General features: G+C 40.2%; 1 protein-coding gene and 1 non-coding gene across 2 annotated transcripts in view; both read left to right on the forward strand.

Moving 5' to 3' along the window:
- Positions 1-18,243, forward strand: part of TNPO2 (transportin 2) — a 29,098-nt gene extending 10,855 nt beyond the window's left edge. Inside the window, exons 9-23 of the mRNA XM_015815327.1 lie at positions 1,231-1,291; positions 2,313-2,481; positions 3,098-3,250; positions 3,410-3,635; positions 4,568-4,739; positions 7,198-7,284; positions 7,594-7,701; positions 8,226-8,384; positions 9,621-9,708; positions 11,807-11,905; positions 13,155-13,250; positions 14,093-14,168; positions 16,688-16,787; positions 17,412-17,486; positions 18,120-18,243. Coding sequence (XP_015670813.1) covers positions 1,231-1,291; positions 2,313-2,481; positions 3,098-3,250; positions 3,410-3,635; positions 4,568-4,739; positions 7,198-7,284; positions 7,594-7,701; positions 8,226-8,384; positions 9,621-9,708; positions 11,807-11,905; positions 13,155-13,250; positions 14,093-14,168; positions 16,688-16,787; positions 17,412-17,486; positions 18,120-18,227 — 1,777 coding nt within the window. The 3' untranslated portion in view covers positions 18,228-18,243. The remainder of the gene's footprint in view (positions 1-1,230; positions 1,292-2,312; positions 2,482-3,097; positions 3,251-3,409; positions 3,636-4,567; positions 4,740-7,197; positions 7,285-7,593; positions 7,702-8,225; positions 8,385-9,620; positions 9,709-11,806; positions 11,906-13,154; positions 13,251-14,092; positions 14,169-16,687; positions 16,788-17,411; positions 17,487-18,119) is intronic.
- LOC114922534 lies at positions 4,318-4,391 on the forward strand. The gene has a single exon (XR_003810423.1). It is a non-coding gene; the product is annotated as a small nucleolar RNA SNORD41 (small nucleolar RNA).
- Positions 18,244-21,791: the final 3,548 nt, after the last annotated feature.

Here is a 21,791-nt window from a genome sequence, read left to right on the forward strand (position 1 = left end):
TTAAAACCAAATATTTTAGAGTTGTGCTGTTTAAAATTTTCTAAAAAAGTGAACCCGATTTAAAATCCTCCCTAGGCCAGGCCTGCTTGCTGGAAAAGCCATGTCTTGAGGGCGCGGCGGAAAGCAAGGAGATCCGGAATCATCCGGATCTCAGGGGGTAGTTCGTTCCAGAGGGCGGGGGCACCCACAGAGAAGGCCCCCCCCCCAGGCTGGATAGTTTATATTAAAACTGCACATTAAACACATATAGCTTAATGTATATGTTTGTGAGCTTTCCTTAGACAAACCAGTCAAATAAAATAACAGAATATTGAAATGAAAATAGTTAGTCCTTTGGTCCAAAGGAGTATTTTCAGGAGAAATAGTCCACAGCTATTTCATTCCAGATGGATAGTGTCTCTCGCCATAAACTAAACTTTAGACTTCACCAAGCCAAATGTCACTGAACTAGTTATTAATAACAAAGATGGGACAAGGCGGTTGGTCATGTATACTTGTTATATTTCTATAATCCTCACTTTTTAATATGAATTTACAGAATTAGAAAATTAGAAAACCAATCCCTTGTTCAGTGCAGAATACACTACAACATTTCTGATCGATAAACATCCAGGCTCTCTTTATGAAAGAGAAATCACCACATAATGTAATGACTTATTTAACAGATTAACAGTTCTTACAGTTATAAAGTATTCCTGATTTCTGGCTTGAACCACCTTCTTTGTAGCTTTAACCCACTAGATCTGGTCTTGCCCTAGGACAGTGGTTCTCAGCCTGCGGTCTGCGGGCCTCTGGAGGTCCCTGATATCGTCACTTGGGGTCTGCAAAGGCTTGAAGAAATGCTATGATTTAAATCTTGAGTTAAGTCTTAGAGGTTCATGGCCATGGTCCGTGGCCACAAAAGATGTTTAAAGGGAGTCTGTGGTGAAGAAATGGCTGAGAACCACTGCCCTAGAATGTTTATTACTTTTTTTTAACCACAATTCAAGTCTGAATGGACTTTAAACTTTATTATTACATACTGTAGTTCCTTGCCTAGCAACAAAAGCCAAGATATCTTGTGTGAATACTTCCTTGCTTTTAAAAATAGTTAAAATGTTTTTGAATTCTCAGAAGCTATTGAAATTTAAATCATACATTTTCATTCCTATTTGTCAAAGCTGCTGTTATCCATATTGTTCTGGGTCAGGATTTCACCTGATAAACTACTCTCTCATTTTCTCTTAATAGATTGATTCCTATTTTGGTGAAGGGCATGAAATATTCAGAAATCGACATCATATTGTTGAAGGTATTATTTTAAACCATCCAAACAATTTAGGAATACTATATTGCTTAGTTTATTATTATTTTTTCTTTTCTGATTTTTTATCACTGTTCCTAGTTCTTTACTAAGCCAAGTTAATTAAAATGATATTCTGTGTTGTATAGTAGCTTCAATACAGCTTCATTGTTTTTTATTGCTGAACATCCTTCCCGGTGTAGTGGAAAAAAACAAAAAAAAAGATAGTAGACACTCATTTCTAGGAAACTGAAAAAGTACATTATCTATTGCAAAAAATGTAATACACGCACATACACATACAGGTCCCTTCATGTCAGTGTTGACTCCTGGACTAGTCTTTGCAGTTTTCTTGGCAAGATTTTTCCAGAAGTGGTTTGCCATTGTCCACTTCCAAGGGCTGAAAAAGAGTGATGTCCAAGGTCACCTAGCTGGCTTTTTATCTAAGGTAGGATTAGAACTCCTGGTCTCCGGTTTCTAGCCTTGTGCCTTAACCATTACACCAAACTGGCATTCTTAATTTATATATCAGGTAACAAAAAAGTGTTATATAGCAATAAGTCAGATAGTATGGATTTTTGCCTCTTAAAGACAGGTTATTATATATTTGTAAATGCAAGGAAAAGGCTAAGCAAATGCATTTATGGAAATGATGCATGACCTTCAACCTGACAGCAGTGATGGGTTGTTATATTCGTACTGTCTGATCCATAGAAGCATTGTCTGAAGCCTCTTGAGAAGCTTGTAGTTCACTTCACTCCAGCAAAGTTTTAAGTCAACAATTCGAAGTATTTTCATAAATTGACTTCCATCAATCAAATACAGATGGCTGCAAGTGAACACGGTATCCATGGACTTGTTGGTTTCTTACCTGAATCTATTCTATACAGAGAGTAACCATGTAGGTTTCAGAGAATAATTAAGGTCCTTCATTGAAGAACCAGTGGAACACTATACAGTGTTTTGCTTTCCTAGCAGGAGAGATTCTCTATCAAACGAGATTCCATAGGCTCTTTCTCTTCACTTGTAGGGTGATGTGGAGGAGGATGAAGCCATCCCAGATAGCGAACAAGATATCAAACCTCGCTTTCATAAATCACGCACAGTTACTCTGCAGCACGAAGAGGAGCGGTTGCAGGATGAGGAAGATGGAGAGGATGAGGACGATGACGATGACACATTGTCTGACTGGAATCTGAGTGCGTAGGGGGATTAGTATTAAACCGTGCTCTAGGGCAGGGGTCCCCAACCCCCAGTCCGTGGACCATCCGTGAGATGCAGGCAGCACACAAAACCACGCCCCCTCCAGTCCACAGAAAAATCTCTCTCCATTGAACCAGTTCCTAGTGCCCAAAAGGTTGGGGGCCTTTGCTCTAGGGATCGAGAGGAGTAAAATGCCGGGGATGTGGATTCTGGGAAATAGTGCATGTGGGTCAAATGGAGAGAGTGCTACATTACGACCATTTTTGAACTTGAAACTGTAGCCCTGTGTAGATGAAATGGTTTATGCGTTTTCTACTTTGCTGTTATATGGAATTAGATGATAATTAGATGTAGAAAATAAGTTTTACTGGGAACCAGTTGTTACTCTTCTTTTTGGCTGCCCCTTTTTAACTCTTAATTTTACATCATCTTGGCAGGGGCTTGAGAGAAGAGCATATACTTAATTTTCCAATACATAACCGTCGAAATCAATAAATGACTTTCTGACATAACAGGGTTTAGCGCAGAAGCTCTTTGTACTTATTGATGTGAAAAGTTTTTCTCCTTTCAGCATTTGTGTCATTTCTGTCACATGGCCCATTCCTTTTGCAGGGAAGTGTTCGGCTGCTGCCCTTGATGTGTTGGCCAATGTCTTTCGAGATGAGCTCCTCCCGCATCTGCTCCCACTACTCAAGGGGCTGCTTTTCCATCCTGAGTGGGTCATCAAGGAGTCTGGAATCCTTGTCCTAGGGGCGATTGCTGAAGGTGAATCCTGAAGTTATTAACTTAAGCCAGAATTTCTTTCTATTGAGGGACAAGGACATTAGTGATCACTTCAAAAACAACAACAGGGAATTGACAGTTTTAATTAGTTTGCCTGAGTACGTCTAGATCATGTACTAAAAACATCTTTTGCATTTCTAGGCTGCATGCAGGGCATGGTTCCTTATCTTCCTGAGCTGATTCCCCACTTGATCCAATGTCTGTCTGACAAAAAGGCCCTGGTGCGTTCCATTGCTTGCTGGACCCTGAGCCGCTATGCACATTGGGTTGTAAGCCAACCCCCAGACATGTATCTCAAGCCTCTGATGACAGAGTTGCTCAAAAGGATTCTTGACAGTAATAAAAGAGTGCAGGAGGCTGCTTGCAGGTAATCTGCTCCTGGAATGCTTTCAGTTATCTGTGAAGGACAGCAATGGAGTCTTAAGCTTTTTTTTGTCATTATCAGCACAAATATACTTTCTTATTTATTTACTTATTTATCTGTCTCTTGTTTTTCTATTAATTTGTAATCAAAATGGCTAATAATTAAAATACAAATAAAACACTGATGATCCTTTACCACCCATAGTTCAGTCTGCTTCGATGTAGAAATGTCTTTATGTAGAGTACCAGCTGATTATTGTTATCTCCTAGGCTTGATAGGGAGCTTAAAAATGCTTACCGGTAAGAAAGGTATCTGGAAACCTTGAGCTTCCATCTGTAGCTCTGAATAAAACTAGGATCTGTAGCATGAATGGATTTTTTGGGGACCATAAATGCTGCATTTCCTAATGCCCTGTATTCCTGGCAGTTTGGCTTCAGATCATGACTTCTATTTACCATTATGTCAGTAGCAGTTTTACATTGGATTCTTGGAAAAGTGTAACCTCATTTTGCCTGCCTATTTCAATCCTGAGGAAAAAAAAAACACTGGGAGAACAATAATTATTACATTGCCAGCCTGCATCCAGAATATATGGTTTGTGTGGGCTGGCCACCCACATTCTAAAGCAGGTCTGAGCTATAGAACTCTCCTAGTAAGGCTTTCTATTGTTATCTTGAGGCTTTCTTTGGATATGATGAAGAATTTGATGATTGAGCTCTTATCACATGATGAATCATATATTCGTACTGTCTGATCCAGAGAAATGCCCTTATATTTCAGATCAAAAATAGTAATTAGGCTATCACAACAAAACTAATTTTTTTATCCAAACAAACCCCCCAAGTGTTGGGTTGACTTTTTGTTTCTATCTGTTCACTTCCTGGGGCTGTTATCCTTTGGGTTTGTATTCACTTCCTGTTGTCGGTTTTTTTTAGTGCTTTTGCCACCCTTGAGGAGGAAGCTTGCACAGAATTGGTCCCATATCTCAGTTTCATTCTGGATACTTTGGTTTTTGCTTTTGGAAAATACCAGCATAAGAATTTGCTGATCCTGTATGATGCAATTGGCACTCTGGCTGATTCTGTTGGACACCACCTCAACCAGCCGGTTAGTACATGTTTTCCTATTGGCAGCAGCGTCAGCAGAAACTGCAAGCATTTAATGACTGTGATTAGTTGAACTGTCTCTCTATTTCCTTTCCCACTTGAATAAAATACTATTAGTGCCAGGATTCTTGAATATAGGCAAATCCAGGTTGTGATTTTTTTTTTTGTTTTCCACTCAATAGGATAACATTAGGGGGAAAGGGATCTGCTACGTATGTCTGTTTTCTTTAAAACAGAAATCCTTAAATTAAAATTCGATGGTACACAAAAGAGTGTAAACCATAGTGGGGCGCCTCTTTTACAATTCTTGGATTTCCACCAAACCTGTTTCCTTAATGCTAATGTCCCACAAATGGGATTTCTGGAAAAGAAAAACGTATAAATATTCAGTTCATCCGCTACTGACACCAGGGGATTTCCTAATGACTTGAAGAACTTGATGGAAAGAGTTAGCTCAGTGGAAGCGATCTTACCCTGTGTGCAGAAAATCCCACATTCTGTCTTTGGTATCTTCAGTTAAAGCAGTGTTTCTCAACCTTGACAATTTTAAGGCATGTGGACTTCAACTCCCAGAATTCCACAGCCAGCATTGCTGGCTGTGGAATTCTGGGAGTTGAAGTCCACATGCCTTAAAATTGTCAAGGTTGAGAAACACTGAGTTAAAGGATCTCAAGGTAGTCCAGGTTCTAAGGTAGAATAGACCAGGATTATGCAGATTCTGAGGTAACAGACAAATACTATATTTAGGGGGGGAGGGAGAAATCCCCCCTTGAATTGAAGAATCTTTTTGGTCACCAGGATAGAATGAACTTCAGAGTTCTTCCACCTCAAAACAAAAACAGAAAACAAACTCCCCCTAATAGCTATGATTAGCTTCTTTATATTTATGCTGAGTTTAGAGCAAGAAAGGAGCAATTCTTATTGTCAATATTAAATAAGTGGGAGTTGTTCTATTGCAAACCATTCAAAGATCTACCAAGAGATCAAAGTTTACCTTCAGTCCATCCTGAAAAACAGGTAATTGGGACCGGAATTTCCGTTCTTAAGCGATGAGATTGTAATATACGACTGCATCATGTAGGGATAGCAGCCCCTGCAGTTTCGGTTGAATCATTAACTGAAGCCCATAGTCATTAGGTGAGGCAATTTCCTGCCCACTTTCCACAGTCAGACACAACAGAGAAGTTAGCAGGAAGTGGCAAGTTCCTGGCAGGCAGGTCAGTGGTTGCTACCAGATGAAGGAGGGACCAGGCAGTACGGAGGAGGATCAGGGAGAGTGCGCAAGATTGCAGGGAGGGTTGGGGAGGCAGTGCATGAGGGACACAGGATGGGGAGATTATATGAGAGGGTGCATAAGAGGTGCAGTGTGGGTTGAGGAAGATGTGTGAGGGTGCACTAAGAGGTTTGCAAGAAGTGTGGGTTGGAAGGTGCAGGGGAGTGCGAGTTGCAATACAAGTTGGAGAGAGTGCACAAGGCGGTGCATGAGTGGTGCATGTCAGGGAGGGTGCACAGGCTATGTACAAAAGTCAAGGTGCCGGTTGGCGAGGGTGTGCAAGTAACCAGCATGGCGCAAGTACAGAGGGCTGAGGAAGGGTGTGCAGGTCAGGGAGACTTACTCCAGTGACCTATGACCTTCCCTGTTTGCTTCCCCTATGACCTTATGGGTAAGCAAGCAGGGAAGATTGCAAATGATGATCACATGATTGCAATGTGCTACAACTGGTTGTAAGTGTGAACTGGTTGCCAAGTGCTCAGGTTGCAGTCATGTGACCATGGCCGTGCTGGGATAGCCAGAACTCCGAGGACCAGTCTTAGCCATCATTCATTCAGTGCCATTACAACTTCAAAAAGTAGCTGAATGAATTGTAGGTTGAGGACTACCTGTAGACTGTGTTGAACAGCTGGTGGTCTGCCTCTGTATCAAGTGCATCAGGAAACTGGCCTTCCAGTTGTTACTGAACTGCAGCTCAAAACAGCCTTCAGTAGTGATTGGGGGGTGGTGATTCACTATTATTAGAAACAACCAAGGTGTTACAGGTTCCTACTACAGATATATATAATGAAAGGTAACGGCAACATTCAGTTGCTTGGCTTCTTCCTAGTCAGCTGATTAATCACTTCTCCTTTAATTTCCTTATTATAATCAAAATCACAAAAGCCAGTTATTATGAGTAAGAACTGAAATTTCCCCAGATCTTATATTTTTCGTCTGCTACTTGTGTTTTTATGAATAGATGCTCCTATCAATGCAATTGTTAGCATTTGCAAATCTGGTAAACATTACTCAATTGATTTGAATTCCAGCAGAAATCCCAATGCCAGAAACATATATGACAAATTAAAATAGAGACTGTTTGAATCCATAACATACTGAATGATTTTTAGTTCTAAAGATTCTGGGCTGGTGCTGGCAATGGTTCCAACTGAAATGTGGTTGTAAATTGCCCTATTTTTTCCAGGAATATATCCAAAAGTTAATGCCTCCACTGATTCAGAAATGGAATGAGCTGAAGGATGAGGATAAGGATCTTTTCCCCCTCCTAGAAGTAAGTAGCCAATTAGCTACTAATTTTTTGGATGGATTTTAGTGTCTCAGATGATATGACTAATGGCATTGTGCATGAAAAATTGACTTATCTGTTGCTCTGTTTAAAGATAAATGTCTTACCCTTGTCTGTAGGTCCTGTACTCTGTGGAGCTACATGTTGTGTGTCGTTTTAGCAAAACGAGAGAAACTGATATTTATTTTCATGTTTGATCTCAAATTCCTGATCTCAATATTTAAGTATAGAAATGTACATTCAACATGATCTTTCATGAATATCTTTTCATGCACTGTCCATTCACTTCCACAGTGTTTGTCATCTGTAGCAACTGCTCTACAAAGTGGCTTCCTACCGTACTGTGAACCGGTCTACCAGCGCTGCGTAACACTGGTGCAGAAAACCTTGGCTCAAGCAATGGTATGGCAGTATTTTCTCAGCAGTATCTGAGAAATTTGTTCTAAGTTCCCCAAACATGTTTCTGTTTTGGAATCACGGCTCGCTAATGGATGAGAAGTAATGGAGCAGATTAATTTATCATAAAAAATATTTGATCCATTAGGTGCCTGAATCTTAATTTGCCAGTCTATTGTTTTAATGTGTGGGTGTACGAAGTTTTTCAATCCAAGAGCTATATTTGGTTTAGAATTGGATGGTGTGGGCTGCATTCTGTAGAACAATGTGGAACAATTTGAAAATTCAAATATGAGTTCATTTAGATTTAATCGAAATACACTGAATAATTATTGTATTTTTTTTTATCTGCTATGTCACAAACTACAATTCAGTGGAAATTTCTGGAGGGCTCCTGGGAGCTGCATATGGTTGCAAGTTGTCTATCTCTTATAGTAGCAGAACTGCTCTTTACAATCTGTTCAGGAAAACTTGAAGTGTAGTTGACATGTCACCTTTTTTTGCAATAAATTATTTTTTTTCCAACACAGATGTACAGTCAACACCCTGATCAGTATGAAGCACCTGATAAAGACTTCATGATAGTTGCTCTTGATCTGCTCAGTGGTTTAGCTGAAGGTCTTGGATGTCATGTTGAGCAGCTTGTGGCCCGTAGCAATATAATGACTCTACTGTTCCAGTGCATGCAAGTGGGTGGAAGTTTTACATGTTTGGCTGTTTAGCCCAGAAACAGTTACTAAGGGCTCAAAAAAAAATATCATGTCTTGAATATTAGTCTAAATATTGCAATAAAAATAGGGAGCTGTTATATTTTAGCATGATTGCAAGATGGGCATGTGGGTAGTTCAGAGGAAGTATTTAGCATTGCATGTTATTAATTATTTGCTTTATAAAAGCATTCTAAAAATGGAAGCTCTAAATACTTTGGAATAGTTACCACTTCAATATAATTTTGATAGCATATTAAAGAGAAAGAGAGATGGTGGGAAGGATGTATGTGTGTGTAAATATCGTTATTGAAGAAACAGAATAGATTAGAATTATCCAGCAGTGCTTTGAAGATAGGGAAAGCAATGTATTTTGATTAGTCAGACGCACATTTTTAAAAGGAAGTGAAAAAATTACTTTGTCTAATGGGGACTGGAGTAGATTAAATAACTTTTAGAATAGAATAGAGCTGGAAGGGACCTTGGAGGTCTTCTAGTTCAGCCCCCTGCTCAAGTATTACCATTTCAGATAAGTGACTATCTAGTCCAGGGATGTCAAACTCGTAATGTCACGTGATGTGTCGCGACGTATCGTGACTTTTTTTCCATTGCCGGCAATGGGGTTTGCATGGTTTTGCTATGATGCATCCAGCCTGGCAGTTTGACACCCCTGGTCTAGTCTCTTCTTAAAAACCTCCAGTGATGGAGCGTCCGCGATTTCTGAAGGCAAGCTGTTCCACTGGTTAATTGTCCTCACTGTTAGGAAGTTTCTCCTTAATTCCAGGTTGTTTCTCTCTTTGATTTAATTTAGAAATATACATAAGTTTTTATATTTTAAGTGAATCCAAAAAACTTAACAAAATTGGATAATAAAAAAGGAATCCAAATGGCTAGCTTCAGGTATTTGTCCCAATCTTAGTTCAGCTTACTTCAGCTTTTAATATAAATATGGTAAATTTTTAATCTGAGAAAAATTAATCAGCTGTATGGTAGTACCAATAAGGCAAAGAGCCTGGAGTAGGACTTAAACAAGACTGGCACAGGAAGTCCTATTTCTGTGTCTGAAATAAAATGTAATCATGTAGCTGATAAATTCGCACATTAGGTTTATACATCATATTAGATCTTGTACTTTTATAATTTTGTTCACTTCTTACACAATACTGTGGTTAAAATAATAAATAGAACTTTTTTCTCATATTCTTCTCCTGTTTATAGGATACTATGCCAGAGGTTCGACAAAGCTCCTTTGCACTACTGGGAGATCTTACCAAAGCCTGTTTTATGCACGTCAAGCCATGCATAGGTAGGTACCCTTTCCCCCTAAGGCCTACAGATATTTTTTATGATAGTAGCGGTCTCAGTATTGATGCTTTTAAATATCCCAGGTAAGAAAAGCAAGAAATGTACATTGGTGGGAGAGGTCAGAAGGATATTATGCTAATTGTTAACATTGACTTGTATGTGGTTTATGTTCCTATGCTCCTGATAAAAAATGATCTTTGGCATTTTCCTTGCCCATCCTAATTCCTAGTTGTTGGGACATTTTGAAAAGTACAAATTCCAAATATTTTCATTTCTATTCCACTTAAAAGAAGCTCCCATTAGATAAAAGATAGTTCCATTGAAGGCAGTATATTAACAACTAGTTAGTTTCCTGCTTTAGTGAGAAAAAAGATTAAAAAGAAAGTGATAATTCTCCCAGCCAGTTTTGTGTAGGCTGAGAACTAAAAGATGGCAGATATACAACTGATCTCTATTCTGGGTTTTGAGCTGCTAGTGCGCAGAAGTAGATTAAGAATTAAAGAAAGGGATGATTTGATCAGCTCGGTCATATTAACTTTTAACAAGTAATACTGAAAGAAGGAGGGGGTCTGCCAAAGCAATGACTAAAACTTTGATAAAGATTATTCTGGAGTTATTACACATTAGGGACTTTAAACTGAAATGTTAGATAGTTGTTGTTTAGGCTAAAATGGAGCCCTTTATACCAACCCATTTATTGGAATATGGCAAAAATGATTTTAAAATTTTACTGCTTCCACTTGAGAGCTAAAAAATCAGTGATCCAAATATTATAAATGCTACTTGTAATGTTGCAGTTGAATACAGTATGAGTTCAAATTTAAGTGTTCTGTACTGATCTTTTAGAACTAAGGCTAGGATGACAAGGTAGACCACAACCTATTTCTTGGTAAGCTAGAAAAATGTGGGATTGACAGTATTACCACCAGATGGATTTGTAACTGGCTGACAAACCGTACTCAACGAGTAGTCCTCAATGGCTCTACATCTACATGGAGGGAAGTAAGCAGTGGGGTACCACAAGATTCTGTCTTAGGTCTAGTACTCTTCAGTATCTCCATAAATGACTTAGATGAGGGACTAGAAGGGGATTTCATCAAATTTGCAGATGACACCAAGCTGGTAGGAATAGCCAACACTCCAGAAGACAAGCTCAGAATCCAAAAAGATTTTGACAGATTTGAACAATGGGCCCTATTTAACAAAATGATATTTAATGTGGAGAAAAGCAAGGTATTACACATGGGCAGGAAAAACCAAAGGTACAAGTATAGATTAGGCAAAACCTGGCTCCAAAACAGTAACTGTGAGAGGGACCTTGGAGTCCTAGTGGACAATCACTTAAACATGAGTCAGCAGTGTGTGGCAGCAGCAAAAAAAGCTAATACAATCCTTGGTTGTATAAACAGAGGCAAAGAATCAAAATCATGTGAAGTATTAGTACCGCTTTATAAAGCTTAGTAAGGCCACACTTGGAATTCTGTATCCAGTTTTGGTTACCACATTACAAAAAAGATGTTGGGACTTTGGGAAAAAGACCAGTCTAGATAAAAGAAGGACTAGGGGGACATGATAGCCTTATTTCAGTATTTGAGAGGCTGCCACAAGGAGGAAGGGTCAATTTATTTTCCAAAGCACCAGAAGGCAAGACAAGAAACAACTGATTGAAACTAATAAAGGAGAGAAGCAACCTGGAATTAAGGAGAAACTTCTTAACAGTGAGGACAATTAACCAGTGGAACGGCTTGCCTTCAGACGTTGTGGGTGCTTCATCACTCGAGGTTTTTAAGAAAAGACTGAACAACCACTTGTCTGAAATGATATAGGGATTCCTGCTTGAGCAGGGGACTGGACTAGAAGACCTCCAAGGTCCCTTCCAGCTCTATTCTGATTAATTTCTTAAAATAAAAGATACATTAATGAGACATCTGAATTTTGCCAGTCCAAATCTAGAGCTGCCTAAATTAAGATTGAAAGAACTAACACAGTGATGAGATTGCCCATTCTTTCTGTGCAGAACCTTTATAATGGTTAGTTGTAGTCTTAGTATTCTTTATTATGTTGATAATCAATGCTGAGTAAACGTATTTTCTCTTTAGCTGAATTCATGCCTATCTTAGGGACCAACCTGAATCCAGAATTCATTTCTGTGTGCAACAATGCTACTTGGGCAATTGGAGAAATATGCATGCAAATGGGTGAGTGTAAAAAAGTGCCCACACAAATATGGGTGGTTAGACTACTATAGCACTTTGGAGTTGTATTCCTTTCTGGTTTTTATATGAGAATAATGTCTCTTTGGCATTTTAGGGTGATAGACTTCTTATTGCTTAGGTGATGTATTACTTCATGAAACCTATTTAAGTTGTGCTTTTTGGTGTTTAATTCTGTTAGTCCCCCAATGAGTTTTTCACTCTCACAGTCTTGAGCCATTGATGCAACTGTTGTTAATGATGGCTGTGATATATTTTGATAATTTGATAATATAATTTGTTGAGGTGCTGTCCCAATGCATGGAGGCTGTGTGAGCCTCAGTGGGAAGAAACTAATGCAAACTCAATGCCACAAAGACCAAATGGCTGTAGATGTTGGAACCACCTAGATCTGGGGACCTTATATCTTTATTCATGGATGGAATTGCATTTGTCCATTCAAGAGTGATGAAGCTCTTGGATTTAAGAAACCAAAAAGGCCTTTGCAGAGCTCCATCTGGAGTATCAATTGCATCCTTTCCTGGTTTGAGAGGGCCTACCTATAAAGACCACTTGGAAATTTTTCTGCTTCGTGAGCTATGATGATTGCCGGTGTTTCTCCAGGTACAATTCAAGGTGGTGATGATGGCCTAGAAAGCCCTAAATGGCATAAGGCTTGATTATTTGTGAAACCATCTCTCTCCCATGGTTTCTTCCCACCTAGCTGACAGAATGTGCATTCTCTGAGTCCCCTTAATAAACAGTGCCATTTGTCAGGAAGCATGCCTTTCTGTGACTTGGTGCCTGGCATCTGAAATGGCGTCCCCTCTGAGATCTGAATGGCTCCCACCCTAATGACATTCTGGAAGCCCTTAAATATCAGGGTGTTCTCCCATGCTTGAGTTAGGTTGGATTGAACCCTTTGCTAGATGTGCTTGCATGTTTTTTTGATGGTGTATATCCACATTCCCCATTTTCATTTGTTTGAGTCAGCCTAGAGTTGGATAATGTCAAAGTCAAATAAATACATAAATAATAGCATCAATTTCTACTTTATCTATAGTTGTGGCCTACCCCTAATTGTAACAGGACCCTTTTCTTATAAGACTGATATAAGCTTTTCTGGTCATTGAATCCAAAATCATTTTGTTTATGCATGAAGAAGCAGCAAGATGTTAAATTGGAAGACATTCAAATATGGAATCTAGATTTCTACAACTAAGCATGACTCAGTTCACTGATTTCTTTTTACCAGGGGCTGAAATGCAGCCATATGTCCAGATGGTGCTGAATAATCTTGTGGAGATCATCAACAGACCAAATACCCCTAAAACTCTTCTGGAAAACACAGGTGAGAGGGCATTCTGATTTTTTATTAAATGCATTTGCTGTCCTAGTGATAGCTATCATTGTTTACTAATTCATAAATAGATTTATTAATATTGATTAGATTTCATGGGCAATCCTTTAATATGACTATCATTCAAGATTATGCTTTAACCACCAATTCAGAAGAAAATGAAGTTGATAAGCTGTATGATCAAATCCACGTTGGGGAAAAACAGAACATACAAGCAAAGTGTGTGGCTTGTGATTGGAATGCCAATGCTGGAAACATAAAGAAAATATCATTAAATAGCATGATTTAGGAAACTAAAATGAAGCACGGGACCAACTTATCAATATCTGCTGTTCTAATGATTTCATGGTTAACACTCTTCAAACAATGAAAATAATGCCTCTATACACAGACATAATCAGATGGAGGATATATAAATCCAGTTTGCTACATCAGGGGTCCCCAACCTATGGGCCGCGGCCCACTACTGGGCCACGTCCTCTTGGCCACCAGGCCACGTGAAGGGATGGAATTGAAGAAATTAATAAGACATAACCATCAGATGGAAATGTGATTAAACCCTAGACTTCTATGGCTGTTTCTTCACTAAAATTTCAGTAATTTCAAATGATTTTTGATTTACTAAAGGTTTAATGGAATTAAAAAGCTGTACAGGTAACTAATTTGATACCATTTACTGGTGTGAAACCATCTTTATATTATGTGCTGCAGTATAGTAAAGCTAAGGTGGTATACTGCCATATACTTCCATTGATTCTGTCCACCCATATCTTATTACTACAAATTGATAAGACACTGCTTTTGTGACAGGTTTGTTTCTTTGTCTTTTATAGCCATCACAATTGGCCGCTTGGGCTACGTCTGTCCTCAGGAAGTGGCACCAATGTTGCAGCAGTTTATCAGACCTTGGTTAGTGTTTATGAAGAGGCGTAGAAGAGACTTTGGGGCTTGCTTTTCCAGGGTTAAAACAGACTGGGGACATCTCAGATTGTCAAGTATTTGATCCTCTAGTACAGACATGTCAAACACAAGGCCCACGGGCCAGATCCGGACCACCATGTGGCTGGGTCTAGCCTGTGGAACTGCACTGGAAACAGCGAAGGACCGGCCCAAAACACCTTGGCCCGGCCCAGGCCAACTGGGCACTGATCTATAACCTGGTTGCGTCCATCAAAGCCAGAACGCACCCAGCCTTAGATCCACGGGGCAGCCCTGGAACCAGCGACGGGCACTCCTGCTCTGCCCCCTGAGCACACGTGCAGGAGGCAGCAAGCAGATGGAGTCCGGTGTCCCTGCTGGCTGTCTTGCCCGAGAGGCTGACTTCACCCAGGACACCAGCGCTCGTCGCCTCCTATGCGCACACCCAGGGGGCGGGGCAAAGGCGGCGGGGCAGCCCCTCGCTGGTTCCAGGGCTGCCCCGTGGATCTAAGGCTGAGCGTGTTCTGGCTTTGATGGACGCAACCAGGTTGTAGATCAGCGCCACCCCCTGTCCCACCAGCACCTCCATGGTCCGGTCGCTGACCTAGCCACACAGCCATGAGGCTTCTCTTTCACAAGGACCAGCCCCGCTCACGTGGGATAGCGATGGCCAGTGGCAGCATGGCCAGTGGCAGCACTGGCAATCTCTCCCCCTCCCATTGTTCCTGAGCATGGAGGAAAGAAAGAGATGGGAATGAGAAGCAAGAGAGGAAGGAAGGAAGCAAGGAAGGAGATGGAAATGAGAAGGAGGGAGACAGTGAAAGAGGAAGGAAGGAAGGAAGGAAGGAAGGAAGGAAGGAAGGAAGGAAGGAAGGAAACTTGGTTGGAGATGCTCCAGTTCACGCAGTTCTGATTCAATCCTGAATCCATTGAGACTTTGAGTTCAAAGGAGAAAGCAATTTTGTGTTCTGTTTTGTCACAGATAGAACATTATTGGTAATCCAAGTTAACATTGATATTCTTGAATTGTGAACTCTTAGGAAAGTATCCCCTCCTTGTGTGTTGCAAACAGCCATTTCCAGTGGGGAAAACAGGACAAAGCAGAGTGGGGGAAAATATTTTCCTTTGCTATATTTCCAGTCTGAATTAGACCATGGCAGGGTCCCTGCAGGAGAGCCCTTCTAAGGATTATGTATTAATAGAAAAGCAACTAACTTACCTCTGTTCCTAAATGCTAAAGCTGTCGCACATAAAAAACAGAGGAGCTCTGATCAACTATCACAGCCGCCATTTTGACAGTTTTGCTGTACTGTTGTCTGTGGACGCCCCCACTAAATGCAAGCAAGGGATAAACTGAGCCTGGTTTGTTCTCAGTCTTTTAAGTGGCCACAGACTACTAGCAAAAGTGGCATCTGATCACAAGGCAAGGAGGCATCGAGAAATGTTTCCCCTTTTGCATTTGAGCATCCAAGAAGGGACAGGAAAGGAGAAAGGGAAAGACAAAAAGAAGGAAAGAGGGGAAGGAAAAGAAGAAAAGGAGAATGAAGAGGGAAGGAAAAAGAAGAAAAGAGGGGAAGGAAGGAAGGAGATTATAATGAGAGGGAAGGAGGGTCTGAGGGAAGTCCTGCCTTAGCACTTGGCCATGAGCAGCCCTGCTCCCCTTTCGCCATCCCCTTGTCCCCTCTTCCTGATCTTTCCTGGTGGTCTCCCATCCTATTGCTGAGGATGCTTTGGTTACAAAGCCGGGTCTCCTCACAGGGAGAGGGAGTGGGCCTCCCTCTGACCCACACATTTTTCCCTCCCGCACACAACATGAGCAACTTGGCCAAGGAGAGCAAGCCAATCAGCAGCAGCCTTGAGAAGCAGGTAAGCGCAGCCGGGTGCCACCTTGGGAAAGGCTGGACTGGGCGCTTGCCCTCCCCTGCCCAGGGCTCTGGGCAGCTTGCATCACAGGGTCCTCCGCATGGCCTGAGGGACAAAAAGGCTCCTTTGGTGGACGAGGGTATAGTGCTCGCCCTGGTCTCGCCTTCCTCAACTGGAGACAATGGATCCCCCTAACCTCCACTGGGCCACCACAGGCGCCCCCCAACACTAGCGATGTTGAGCTCACCACGCCCACCTCTGCTATGCCCGCCACGCCCATCCTGGGCCCCCAAGTCTACAGCTGAAATACGTTTAATGTCAGTTTTTCTTACAGGACGTGTAAAGGAACGATCCTAAATTTAGCATTTATAATGTATTTTTTTTTTGCTTGTGGTTTTATTCTAAATAATGATCAGAGTTTAAATTGAATCATAAGCCCTATATAAAGAAGGGTGCTAAGTGAATATTAAATGTAGATACATTAGTGGAAGAATGTATACTTAGCAGAAACTGGGTAAGAAATCTGTTATTTATCTGATGATGTATCTCTGCGAAAAATATCAATCTTAGTGCATGGTTTGGGGAAATGCATTGTTTTTGGTCTTCCCCACTTTCTTAACATATGAAAGATGTATTCTTGTTCATAGGTGTACATCTTTGAGGAACATTCGTGATAATGAAGAGAAGGACTCTGCTTTCCGTGGCATCTGTATGATGATTGGAGTAAACCCTGGTGGAGTTGTACAAGTAAATAAGCTTTAAACATTAAATTCTTTGCTTTGTTATATATGCTATCCCAGGCTGAACAAGAAGGTAGATCTTGCTGTACTGATAAATCTACTGTTAAAATAATTAAGGATGTTTGACTCTCAAATGCTTAGCCATAGTAGCAGTCAGTTATGAAAAAGATTTTTAAATGAGGAGACAATTTTTAAATTTTGCATGCGTCTCCCTTGCTAGACTCCAAACAGATGTGTTTCTAGTTTTCCTAAAAAGACTGATCCTATTACCTTGAACTCTGCCCGCCTAATTCATAATAATCAGACATTTACTCAGTCCTGCATAAGTTTCCATTTGTTATGATTTTCATTGCTCGTTAATTGATGTTCGAGCTGGCTGTTCCATTCTCTGCAGTATTTTCAGATGCTCATTAATATGTAGAAAACTAGTCAAAAATATCTAGTATATTACATATAATAGTTTCACAAGATCTTCCTTAGCTTAAGGCAGGCTTGCCAGGTTTCCTAACTTCACACTGGTTAGATTTTTGATTTCACGCCCTATGCTTTTGCAGAACGATAAACTTGATTTTGCTGGCTTGAACTATAATTTGTAGTGAATATTTTCTTAAGCATTGTCGTATTTTTCTAGGATTTTATTTTCTTCTGTGATGCTGTTGCTTCATGGGTGAGTCCAAAGGATGACCTGAGAGATATGTTTTATAAGGTAAGTCATCATCATAGGGAGAGGTTTGCTGGACAGTATGCTGTATTAAGAGTAGTACTCATTATTTTAGAATTCCTTTTCCTTTAGTAAGTCAATGTTATTTGTTTATATACTCATGTCGTTTCCTAATTTATATCTCTGAATTTTCTTTCCGGGTTTTTTGGACGCTGTAGATAGATTATAAGCAGTTTTATGTGAGATATAGGTGTCAACGCTGCAAATACTGTATATTCTTGCTTTGACAATATGCAGAACTGTCTGGTATTTTTATAGTTAAATCAGGCAATAGTGAAAGGGGAGGAGAATAAGGAAAGCCCAGGAAAAAGAAACCGGAAGTAAATCACATCTTCCAAGTTAATTGGAAGATGTGAACCATGACCCCAAAACAGGGGAGGAAAAAATGCCTGGAATGTATGTGCAACGGAAAAGAATCTCAGATCTAAGCACTTCCACCATGCCGTACTGACATCTCTGTAACCTTAATAAATGCTTTTAGGGAAAAAATATGCCTGAAAGTCCTTTTAAGTGTTTCGTTAATCAGACACATGACAATAGGGTTGGGCTAATAATGGTGTGGTTGTAACGGTGTGCCTTTTTCTTCTCCCCAATGAGTGATGATGTTATTTTTTTCAGATTCTCCATGGTTTCAAAGATCAAGTTGGGGAAGATAACTGGCAGCAGTTCTCAGAGCAGTTTCCTCCACTTCTGAAAGAGAGGCTTGCTGCATTCTATGGTGTTTAGGCGAAGCAGCAAAACCATACTTGGTGAGTCCCAGGAATGTTGAGTGAGATTATATCCCCACAATTAAAAGGAGAACGGGTAACTAAAAGGGGATGGAGCATTTTTTTAAAGAAATCTTGTCTCAAGGATCAGAAATTGAGAAGAAAGGGATAGATCAGGGGTAGGCAACCTTGTCTCTTTTATGACTCGTGGACTTCAACTCCCAGAATTCCTGAGCCAGCATACCTGGCTCAGGAATTCTGGGAGTTGAAGTCCACGAGTCATAAAAGAGACAAGGTTGCCTACCCCTGAGGTAGATCTTCCAGCTCTAATCTCTAATCCATGCTGATTTTGAAGATCCAGCCTTTTCATTTTACTATATGAATTAGAATTAAGAAATATACCAACAAGACTTTAATGTCCACCAGAGCCGGTGGCATTGATTTTTATTGCTTCTGAATTGTGGCCAGTTACCACTTCTAATTGTGGCTGTACTAATTTAACTCATGACTCTGCACGATGAAAGTTAAGTAACTTTGGTAAAACTAGTTGTGAAAAAAAAATGGTTCAGTCTTGTGAATTCAGTGGGTTATGGGCTACCTTTTTTTTAATTCCAATCTTCTTTCTTTCCTTAGGTTCCTGTGTGCGCTGGGAGGGATACTGGGAACTCGTCCATAACCCAGTGTTGCAGATCCCTGTTAATGGGGGGTTAGGGAGGACGGGAAGAGCATTGTGGGACATAAAATGACCGCTCCCCATCTCCTGAAATTTACAAAGTTGGGGGGGAGGGTGGGCCTCCATAACCAATTGAAACAAAAACCAGGGTATCTCAGTGGCAGAAGGAAAGGCCTCTTTTATTCAGAGGCCATCATAGATGGAATGGGGTGGGGTGGGACTCGGCCCTGCGCTGAGAAAAGGGAGCAAACTTAAACTGCAACACTCTTGAGAAGGGGATCTAACTAGGGGCCATCATAAAGAACTAGCTAATAATAATAAAGGATAGGTTTAAGATGTTAAAAAGGATTAAAAGCTACGGTGGTTTAAAGCCAGCTGATGAAGAGGGAAGGGTTAAAATGTAATCCAAGGGGGTTATACTACTGTATATTTCCAGTCACTGGGATTCAAGAGATCAGCTATTCTTCACCTTTTCAAGACTGCATGGTGACCAAGAAGTAGATTAGCAAATCTGTGAGTAGTCCATAATGACTAAGTGTAAGCATTTTCATCTAGGAACCTTAAAGAAACCCACAGAATCTTTTTGCCATAATAATTGCCATGGCACTGTGTGCTAGAAGTGATGCTCAGTGCAAAGGCAGCCTATGACCTTGCAGGGACCTGCTAGCCATCTAGGGAGCAGTCTTTTTCATAAGAAATACCGTTGGAGAAGCATGTCTTCATTTTTTAAAGATGCCACAGTGCGATGAGTCTTTTACCCTGTTGTTCAGCTGTTACTTTGTGACACTGCTATTATATTGCTTCAGTTGCAGGAGGCAGGAAAGAGCAAGGTGGGAAACTGAATTTCACAGACCAAACATGGGCAGAAAACAATGCTTTTTTTTTTTTTTTTAAATGGCTCGTGGCATACAACATCCTGCACTCTTCTGATCAGAGTGGTATTTTACATGATGGTAATTTACATTTTCTGTCTTAAGGACTTCTTTGCCACATTCGCCATTCTGGCCTACAAAAGAAATAATAAACATAACAAAGTACAGAAGAATGATTAAACAGGGAATCCTCCAGGAATGATCAGTAAAAGCTCGTAGATTTTGCTGCGTACTTAATGGAGTTGCTGTCTTAAGAAATTCTCATTAAATCCAATTGCATCATTCTCTGAAAATGGGGGATTACTGAATGCTTTTAACATAGTTAAAAAGCCATAGATTTTTAATAGGGAAATGAAAATGTTGAAGTAGAAGCCCATTTTCCCAAAGGCAGCTAGGATGTGAGGGAAAGGGAATACTGCTTCACTTTTGGAAAGATGAGGAATGCTTGAGGAGAGGTAATACTCAAAAGGAACATTCTGCAGAATAAACAAGAACAAGATCTGTGCAAAGCAGTGTTTGTCTACAGACAGCTTGGTGACAAGGAACAAGTGAGCTGTTCTTAGCAGATCCCAATGGAACTTCGGCAACATCAGGATTAATAGCCAGACAACTAGGTTGAACTGTGCCTTGTGTCCTGCATTGCTTCTGAGGGTGGTAAACAAAAGTGGTGAGACTACTTAGATGTTAAAGAAGATTTATGTGACAAAAAGGACATCTCTTTTGGGGGTTAAAGTTGTACTTTCTGACAGTAACTGATGGTGATACTTTCAGTACTGTGTATGAATTTTTAAAAGTGTATTTGTGAGATTGCCCAGTAACTTAAGCTTCACTGATACACCTATCTACATTTTTCTTTATATTTCTGGCCTCCGTTTCATATGTTAATAATGCTTGCAGTTCTTGGAATTTGACATAGAACTTGCTGGGGCATTACCATACAGGCCTTTGTGCCAGAAAATCATTTCATTTTGGAGATGGCACATGCCTAGGTGAAAGCTGCTATTCTCATTTTTGGATCTGATTGCTAGGAGGTGGGGCACGCCCTTCCATCTCTGCATCTCCTCAAAAGGTCAAAGAAAAAATAGTAAAGTTGCAGATAGCAAACTTCCTGAATTCATCTTTTTAATAGTATCAAACTTGAGCAGGTCTCTGAAAGCAATCGGCTAGTTCTTTGCATTTTAATTGTTTTATTACAAGTGTTCCTCCTTGTGCTGTATTCTCCTTGTCCTGGGGGGAGGGGGAGCAGAGATTCTATTTGGGTAGCAATTGGTTTTTAAATGCATGGGAAAGAAATATGCATAGGTGGAGGTGGAAGCCTGGCTTGTACTTTGAAACCAAGTGCCCAGGAATATGAAAAAGGCGGCTGTGAACTGTTCCATCCAGTGAAGTTTAAGCTACTTGGCCTGACTGCCTCTTGAAATGGAATTTGTCTTTTGTACAAGTGCTTCTAGTATTGCCTCCTGTTTGTTAATCCTGGATTTGTATATTTGTAAATGTGCCGTAATGTTTCCAATGGTGGAACTGCAGTGTACCTAGTGTTGAAGCAGCTGCTTGCACCTTGCTCAAATGAGATTTTTCTCATTTTTATGTATAATTTTTTTGTCAACTAAAAAAATTCCTGTGACTCCAGTTTCCTTGTTTCTGACCACTTTCTTTGTCTTAAGTTAAATGTTTTTCATTGTATTTTCCAATGTACTGATTCAGTGTCACCCCCCTCCCCCCCTCCCCCAAAAAATTCAGGTGGGCTGAAGAAATCTGAATTCTGTATTTCCTACTGCTTAATTTGTATTAATTTTTCCCTTGAATTGCCTCGTTGAGAATAGTACTTCAGTGGAGAATGGGGAACTATTTTTTCAAGTAACTTCAGTTTGTTGGTAAAAAGATTTGCCTTTTCAAATTATAATAATACAGTTTTGTTGGTAGAATGAAACACTTTTTGAAAAGATGCATTTGAGCAATGTGGAATTAGAATTCTAAATTATACACAAACCCAAGATCATTTCCTTTCTAATACAGATGTATGTGCTAGTGGAGCTGC

This window comes from Protobothrops mucrosquamatus, unplaced genomic scaffold, assembly GCF_001527695.2.
Source record: "Protobothrops mucrosquamatus isolate PMUCROS unplaced genomic scaffold, P.Mucros_1.0 scaffold336, whole genome shotgun sequence".
In the NCBI taxonomy this organism is placed as follows: domain Eukaryota; kingdom Metazoa; phylum Chordata; class Lepidosauria; order Squamata; family Viperidae; genus Protobothrops; species Protobothrops mucrosquamatus.